Source organism: Primulina huaijiensis, chromosome 15, assembly GCF_012295235.1.
Source record: "Primulina huaijiensis isolate GDHJ02 chromosome 15, ASM1229523v2, whole genome shotgun sequence".
Taxonomy (NCBI): Eukaryota; Viridiplantae; Streptophyta; class Magnoliopsida; order Lamiales; family Gesneriaceae; genus Primulina; species Primulina huaijiensis.
In genome coordinates this window covers 5,778,714-5,787,900 of record NC_133320.1, presented here as the reverse complement: position 1 = coordinate 5,787,900, position 9,187 = coordinate 5,778,714, and the positions used below count along the sequence as shown (strand labels likewise).

Below are 9,187 nucleotides of genomic sequence, written 5' to 3'. Positions count from 1 at the left end.
AAATATTATATTAAAGCACAAAAATCTCACTGTGATAAAATTGAAATATTAGAAATATCATTTGAATCAGAAATAAAAACTTATCCTAGAGTTTTTTTTAAGAAAAAATGAAAAAATCCTTGAAGCATTTTTCTAGTTATTCACGTTGGAAAGGTAGAGGAGTAGAGAGAAGTCTAAAGAAAAAATCCAAAAACTAGAAAAAAAAAAATAATACTAGGAAAAGATTAGATCTATATTTATAGAATAAACTCTAACAAATCTTTATTTATCTCAATAATATATTCAGCTCACCCAAAGCCTTCAAATATCACAATTAAAATTCCAAAATATGGTATATCATAATAATTTTTGGGCTCCTCTATGCAGCTACAAAGCAGTCAGTCGCGAAGCATTCACAAGACGCGGCAACACTTTGTTCCATGACTTCATCTATTTTGGTTTTTCTTTCAAAACTCCATTTTGACAATTCAAATGTGATAAAAACAATTTTTTTAGCTCAAATTTGCTTTCCTCCTACAATAAAATAATAAAAAAAAAAGTGTATCAATTATGCATGTCAGAAGCGAAAACAATAAAATTTTGATAACAAAAATACGCACTATTACGAGCCTATCATATTTTCCTCGCATTTTCTTCTTCTTAGGTCATTAGGCGCCGAGAGCCTGTTGGTAGGAGCTTAATCCGCCTATCTCTCAACCAAAACTCTTTCTTCACTTGCTCTTCATTATCTTCTTGTATACTTTTCACCCTAAAAATATCAAGATACTTGATTTTTGCCTTAATTCCTACTAACAAGAAAACAAACATAAAAACACATATCATTGCCCCAAAACTAACATAATTCAAGTCAATTCCTATCATAATATAAGCGCAAAAATCACACTTATCTTTAATACTTTTCACTTGAAGTATAGAAATACTTCACTTGAAGTATGGACCGGTTTGATCCTTCTTAAAAAAATACATACTTCAAGTGAAAAGTATTAAAGATAAGTTTGATTCTTAAAAAATACATACTCTTATTTTTTTTGAATGAGAAACTTTTTTCAAAAACATAATTTTATCTCTAGATAAAAATCTCTCACCCAGCAGAAATATTCGGAATTTGGTAGCGAAATAAATATAAAAATATAAATTTTGTGTTAATGTAATAATAATTATTTTATTACTCTCATTTGCATCAATTCATATATGGTTTTGATTTATGCGAGGACGAAACAATTAGTGCATGGGCAGCGTGACATATGTCATGTAGGACTACGCCTATTTCTATCAATTTGTTAAGATTTTAAATGACCAAGTTTCGTGTACACACGTTTGCGTGTATATCCAATCGATTTTATTCAAATTAATATTGTTAAAAAAATTGAAATACAAAAAATACAATTTAAAATTTCCAGATTTTTAATAAGTTTATAATTTTTTTTTACATAAATTTATTTTTTTATGCAAAAAATAAAACAAGAAATAAGATGCTGAAAAACGGGTATTTTTAGGATTCTAAAAATTACAAGAAGACACTTTTTTATATTTGTTATGATTATGCTATTGGATTTATAACTAATTCACGAGTCAATAAAATTAGCAGCCCTAGAATAAGATCTTTCTTATCTTTCTAACTGATCATTCGTCATGTGTCTTTGAGTGCTAGTCGTTGGAGGAAACAATTATCATACAAAAAACAAAAACTTGTGTGAGACGGTTTCACAGGTCGTATTTTGTGAGACGGATATCTTATTTTGGTCATCCATGAAAAATATTACTTTTTATGCTAAGAGTATTACTTTTTATTGTGCATATCGGTAGGGTTGACCCGTCTCACTTATAAAAATTTTTGAGACCGTCTCACAAGAGACCTACTCCATATAAAATATTAGTACAAAACAATAAGTTAATTTTCAATCCATTAAAGAATTTAACCATTTATAAAACGACGATCGATTGATCATAACGAATTCGAGGACTTTTTTTTTCTTTATTTCTTTTTTAAAAAAAAATTTTTGATCAAAGTTAAGGGAATGGTTAAGTGGTAGATATTATTAAGAGGGTTATGGGTTAGGTTGAAAAGCAACCTAATCTTGTTGGTTTTTTTTCAATTTTAATTCCCTTCCTTCTTGTTATTAAATTATAAAAATTGATGTGCTTTTCTTCAAGTATAATAAGAAACATGGATTGAATGAGGTGGAGCACGCTTTTAACGTGCAATCCTCCCTTTCTGCTTATTCGTGACTTCCGATGGCATTACATTACCCGACCTCTAACGTTACTACCTACCTTACTCAACCCCACCTTTTTCTCCATTACACTACTTCTTTCAAAATAATCACCACAAGGACTCACCCTATGATATCTAATCAAAAGGGACGTATTCAATGTAGGAGATTTATTAATGTTTAATGATTTTTGTAGATTTTAAATGTCTAGAAGTATTCAATTAAGACTTTTACATACTCTATAGAAGTCTAGTGGTATTCAAAATAGACTTTCATAGAGTTTTAAAAAGTCAAGTGGTATTCAACATTGACTTTTAAAAACTCTATAAAAGTTTATAGGTATTCAAATTTTCAATAGATTTTAATAACTTCATGGAATTCATTAACATACAAACATTAAAGTCTATGATACAATTATAAATTGTCAAAAATTGTATTTGGTTCAACCCAAAGATTTGGATATATTTTTAAAACTTCTAACTCATACACAAGCTATTTACTTCTCTCTCCGTCGCTTCACATCACCTCTCTTCTTATCTTATCTTCTCTCATATATCTTTATCATTCTCTCAAATTTTCGAAGTACTGTATCTCTATATATATTTTCATCTTTCTTTTTCAAAATTTTCATTTTTTGGCTGATTGTTCATTTAATAATTTTTTATTTTAATATCATAGGAAATTTTGAATTCTAAAATTGATTTTGTGATTTTTAATTTATGATTCATAAAATTTATGTAATATTCAATAATAATAAAAGATGATCCAATAAAATGTCGCTTAATTCTTAATAATTGAATAGCCTCACAACGGCTATGATTTTTTAAATTCTTTTTAGTATTTTCAATTAATATGCAAGCTATGATATTTTTATACAAAATTATATCAACACAATGCTAAATAATATTCTATTCACATGTATATTATCAATTCAAAAACAAGGTTACAGATTAATCAATTGATGTATTTTAAAAATTTTACAAACATGCATACAAACCCACATATATACACATGTAATGATTAAATGATTTAACTTTTAAATAAGTAAATTTATTTTATTAATATAAATATTGAAAAACTATTTCAAACATATTTTGAAAAACTATTTCAAACTGAATATGTTATATATGTCAATTAATTATTGGTTCAAAGAAATTAATAAAAATAATATTTTATAATTAAATACAAAATTTATAAAATTCTATAAAAAAAAATTCAAAAAAATCTATAAAAATCTTGCAAAAGTCTACATGAATTCACATAAATCTGTTTATAAATCTGTGAGATTTTTTAAAAATAATAAAAATCTATCAAATTCATAAAAGTTTATCATTTGAAAAAGTCATTAAAAGTCATCAAAACTCTAAATTGAATACACCCCACTAAATGTTGTATCGTAGATAAGCGAATTTCAAATTCGTTCCATAAAATAGCGTGGGGGTGAAGTAAATATAATGTGAAATTGTTATTGTGTTGCTAAGATATTTTATTAAGTGTGTAGTTCTTAGATGTCAAGTTGGAATTTTTGAGAAGCTGGAATTCAAATTTAGTCAAGTTGGAAATCTGGTGAGCTGAAGTTTTTCTTTTTTTTTAATAATATCTCATAGCTTAATTATCTAAATGACCGACCACTAAAATAGTTGAGCAGACAACCCAAAATCCTAAAAGTCATATTTCTGGTCGGCTCGACCAATTTAGACGTTATCTATGCTAACTGGACATCGCAAATTCCATCTAGATGATACATATACAACATCCGGCTTGAAAGGCTCATTTATGGTATTTTGGACATATATCTCAGCTCGATTATCAAAATCGAATGATTCAGTATGAGTTACAAAGATAGGACAATGATCTACAAATCATCTTCTAAAGTTGACTCGTCAGATATAAAATTGTTGAAACACTGCCATGAATTTGGTGGTATTGCACTGAATGAAGAACAAATTCCAACTTGTATACAGTTTAGTATTTAGATCATATCTATCTCATATAAACTCAAAATCGAGTGATTCTTAATTATATGGAAAGCTATGAAAAAGGAATACAAATTTTGTATTCATCTCTTTACCCAAAAAATCAGTGAATCAAGATATATAATCAAGAAGGCTGAAAACAATATAACTGAATTTAGCATACCTAAATCAAACTGAAGTCAGCTGACCTAAATTAGAAGACAAAAACCAGCAGACCCCAAATTAGCAGACCAAATCAACAGAGGTGAATCAAGTAGAGTTCGAGAAAATTGATCAGCAACACGAATATGACTGTTTCAATGTCAGAAACCGTACAGAACAATTCCAAACGATCATATTCTTGTTTATATTCATGTAATTTTTGGAGAACATAAATACAGCACTTTGAAGATTAATACAAGAGCTTTTTATGGGGATTCAAAATATGGACATATTAATTGAAGAAAATAGTTTAATGAGAGCATGGCTCAATAAGAGAATATGAGGAACAAAATGAAAGATGAAATTTCGAAGTTAAATTCTCTGCACTCAAGAAATTTTGTAGAATATTTTTTCATGTTCAAGTATTGAATAATACATCATTTGAAGAGAGATCACTCATACAAAAGAGAGATGTGTTTGATAGAATAGTTGAGTGATAATATTTACACAAAGATACTAAAGATTGTGTTTGTAGCTTGACATAAGAGACGTAAAAAATTATGCGGATTATGAGGTGTTGTCATGCCCCGAGATTGGGCCCGCGCCTGCGTGACTACACATGGACTACTATAGAAATTACTTCGTATTCGTCCTCGTTTTATGAAAATAATTAACTCAAATTGCTATAGAATTCAATTGTAGCCCATTATAAACTCATTTTAAATATTTAATTTTTATCATGTGGGACAAGAGGTATCACAATCACTTCTCCTTCAGAACGCAACGTCCTCGTCGCGGACTGACCCCTCGATCCACCAACAACGATAATTTAGAAGTGGTTCCTACATGTTCAAAAGGTGGCTCCTGTCATGTACCACTTTGCGTAGGTTCAAGAGGTGGTTTCCATGCACGTAGCACTTTGTCTCGCATAGCACTTATTTCTCGGTGTTCTTTACCAGTGACTGGCTTTGATACCATTCTGTCACGCCTCGAGCCCAGGTGGACTGTTTCCATACTTTTATTAGATCCATTGTGATAATTATATATTTATCACAAGTATTATTGGACCGTTTCCACACTTTTTACCTTTTAGTTGTCCAGTGATGAGTGCAAGAATACACATAATTTATACTACAATCAATTTGAATTATGTTAGTTTCGGATGGAATTACGCTTGGTATTTGTTGTTTTCGTGTCGTGCAAGAGATAAACGACTATTGGATGATTGATGGCAATTAGAGGTGCTTCTGATCTTGAAATGTTGGAGGACAAGCGCCGCAGCACTACAACTTAGCGTCGTAGCGCCAGGAGTGGCGAAAGAATAACGCCTAGGCGCTACAACGCAAAGCTGCGACGCCTGAGTCACCGAACCACGAGCACCTAGGTGCTGAACTACAAGCGCCGCGGTGCTACAGCCGAACCCTATGGGCGTCTAGGCTCTACCCACGTAGCGCCACGACGCTAACACTTGCGAGAATCAATAAGTGGGCTTTATTTTATGGGCTCGAGGGAAGGTTAAAAAGGAGAATAGTTCAGAGAGGGCAGCCGTTTTTTTTTTTTTAGAGAAAAGGCAGTGAGAGATGCAGAGGATACCCGAGAAGAAGGTTTGGAACGTCAGGATTGATCACAACAACGAAGACGACAAATCTGGGGACAGAGACGACACTTCTGATTTGTTATCTAATATTTTGCTTTTTTAATTCTTGTGTTGAGATGTCTAAATCTTCAAAAATGCTTTGTTTTTGTTTAGATTTCATTATGAACTAACTTTTTCATTCTAAAGGATGATGTAGCTTTGTTGACACGATAATTTTGACTCAGTTGTTTATATGATTGAATTCATTTTGGTTTAATTGTGTTTCCTAGTTCTTATCGATTTCAATTTACTGGCCATAAATTGTTTTTTATCTTATTAATTCTGCAACTTGGGAGTGCGACTAGATTAATTATGGATCATTAAAGATACATCATTACATGTTTATATTGTTCGGAAGACGTATAACTTTAGCAAGACCTAGGAAAGATCATCGTTTGAATATATCATTTAAACTTAGATTTTTATTAGGAATGTTTGAATCAAAGTTTGAATGATACAATTTATTCGTCAATTGGGAAAAGAGGAATAAAATAATTAAGTGTTCTTGATCGTTAAATGACTGGAATTCATGAATATAAAGGCATCCGAAAATAGTTATCGTGGAAACTAAGTGAAATCACTCCTCTAGATATTTTCTCTTATTGATATTTTCTCAATTCGGTTATTCGATTATTATTTATTTGCAATTAATTCATTTTCAGTAAACCAAACATGTCTATTGATTCTTCTAGATAAAGTCGTAATTATTTTAATTACAAGCACTGATATATTTTACGCATACACTTCTCGTGGGAACTATACTTTACTATCTTATATTAAAACTTGATAATCGTGTGCTTGCGAGCAGAAAATAATTAACATCCAGTAAATTAGAAATTCAAAGATACTTGTTTTAATAGCCAAGAAATTGTTAGAACAGCTCGCCTTTAAGGAATTTTTTTTTATAAAATTAATTCACTCCCTTCTAAACTCTAAATCAATCCATACAAACACTTTAAAATATATTACTTCTAAAAAAATCTATTGTAGCTTTTTTAAAAGTAAAAAATTTTAAAGTACTTATTCACCTAGCTCATTTAAAAATAAAATATTTTAGAGTATTTATTGATCAGTTCTAAACATATTAACGTAATCAATTATAACAAAATATTAAAACGGTTTTCAATTAAGTATTTATATAAAAATAAATTTGCATTTTCTTGTGAAAGAAGGCGTGTGTTTGGCTACATGACGTTAATTTGTAAATGAGAAACGCAAGAAAGATTGGTGGCTACAAGCTATTTCATGCTAATTCTACATAAAACCGCCGTCGTTTGACTCCACACACTTTCCTGCCATTATTTATATTTATTTAAACCACACAAATTAAGAAGCATCCTATCTTTTTTTTAAAAAAAAACATAAGCATCCTACCTTTTAAAATTATTTACTAAGTTCTCAAATTTAGGATCAAATATCGAGTTAAAGAATCAATTTTAATAAGTCATTATCATTTAAAAAAAATTTAATTTACTATTTTTATAAAATTGCAAAAATCATTAATTTTGAAACTTAAATATTAAAATTTGAACCTATTTCCATTTCTATTCAACTAAAATTTTAATGTAATATTTGCAAAAATATATAGCTAAAAATTTTAATTTCATATCGCGCAAACAGTCACCGAGCCACATGAGGATTTTGGATATATTGGAACCATTGCGGCAGAGATCGGATAGTTGATGAAGAGCCCTATGATATCGCATTTATACCATATCAAACGATCGGCTAAGGCGGTTGCACATACTCTGGCAAAATTTTCTATTTCATCTCCTACACTTCTATTTTGGGTGTCGGGTGATTTTCAATTATGGTTTTACAAACTTGTAACCGATGACCTTTGATTATTTGAATAAACAATGCAAGTTTTCTCGTCGAAAAAAAAAAATTCCCAAAATCGTACGTGTACATACATACATACATATATATACGTACATATACATTCGGTGATACCAGCATTTGCTTAAACACTCTAAACACAAATATATAAAGCTCATCCTTCACTGTCTAATTCACAGTTTCTCTCATCACTCTACACTTTCTCATACTTCCAACTCACTACAACTGTTCTTTTCTTGCCAACCTTTTCAATTATATATTCGGTTTTTCTTGCTGCAATTGTTTGCAACTTTCAATTGGATGATGAATATGGAAATCATGGAAGAGTTTGCAGGCTCCAGCGATCAAATCGTCGTCAAAGGGAAACGGACCAAGCGACCAAGGCCATCGTACTCCACCACGTCAAGCGGCGGAGATGGCGGAGGTGGAGAGATTTGGTCAACAGTTTCATCTCCCACAACCTCTAGTGGAATATCAACTAGCACGGAGGAAGACGAGGATATGGCTAACTGTTTGATTCTGTTGGCACGAGGTGGGTTTCCTCCGGGAGAAATGGCGGCACCGGAGAAATTTGTCAGCCGGAAATTCACGGAGATGTCCGCAACAGCAAACGGATCGAAAGTGGGAATCTTTGTCTACGAGTGTAAAACTTGCAGCAGAACTTTTCCATCGTTTCAAGCATTGGGTGGGCATCGAGCCAGCCACAAGAAACCTAAATCCGCCGCAGAGAATGATCGGAAAAAGCCCCTCCCTGCGGATGATGATCAAGAGGAAGAAGAAGGGAAATTCGCTGGTCTTAATCATATCATAGCTCCTCCAACTTCATCAGAATTAATGAACCACAAAACCTTACAACTCGGGAACAAGCCAAAAATCCACGAGTGTTCCATTTGTGGGTCGGAGTTTGCGTCAGGCCAAGCATTAGGAGGCCACATGAGGAGGCACAGATCCGCTACTAATACGGCACAGCCGCCTGACGTCAGCGAGAAACCAAGAAAAAATGTGTTAGCATTGGACCTCAACCTGCCAGCGCCGCCGGAAGATGATCACCGGGAGACAAACTTGAACCAGTTCCCGGCGAACCAGCAGCGGCGTCTTGTATTGTCCGCCGCGACGCTTGTGGATTGCCACTACTAGAAAGGGAATCATGGAGGGTTGACATTAATGTGGATAATAATTACTTTGTTTAGTTATCACATAATACATTTTTTTAATTACACAAAAATTACAAGTGTTGTTATTCATTAATAAATGTAATTAATTCTTCGAAACCTTTTTTTTTTATTTGAAGTTGAATTCTTTGAGTGAACTAGCGGTTACAATTCATGGTTGCCTTTCATTCACGAAAAGTGAGTGACGGGGGCATCTTTTAATGATATATA

The 9,187-nt window shown here is 31.8% G+C and overlaps 1 protein-coding gene across 1 annotated transcript; it reads left to right on the top strand.

Moving 5' to 3' along the window:
• Positions 1 to 7,925: 7,925 nt before the first annotated feature.
• Positions 7,926 to 9,123, top strand: LOC140959786 (zinc finger protein ZAT5). The gene has a single exon (XM_073417800.1). It carries the CDS (start codon positions 8,106 to 8,108, stop codon positions 8,940 to 8,942), a length of 837 nt encoding a protein of 278 aa, XP_073273901.1. The 5' UTR covers positions 7,926 to 8,105; the 3' UTR covers positions 8,943 to 9,123.
• Positions 9,124 to 9,187: the final 64 nt, after the last annotated feature.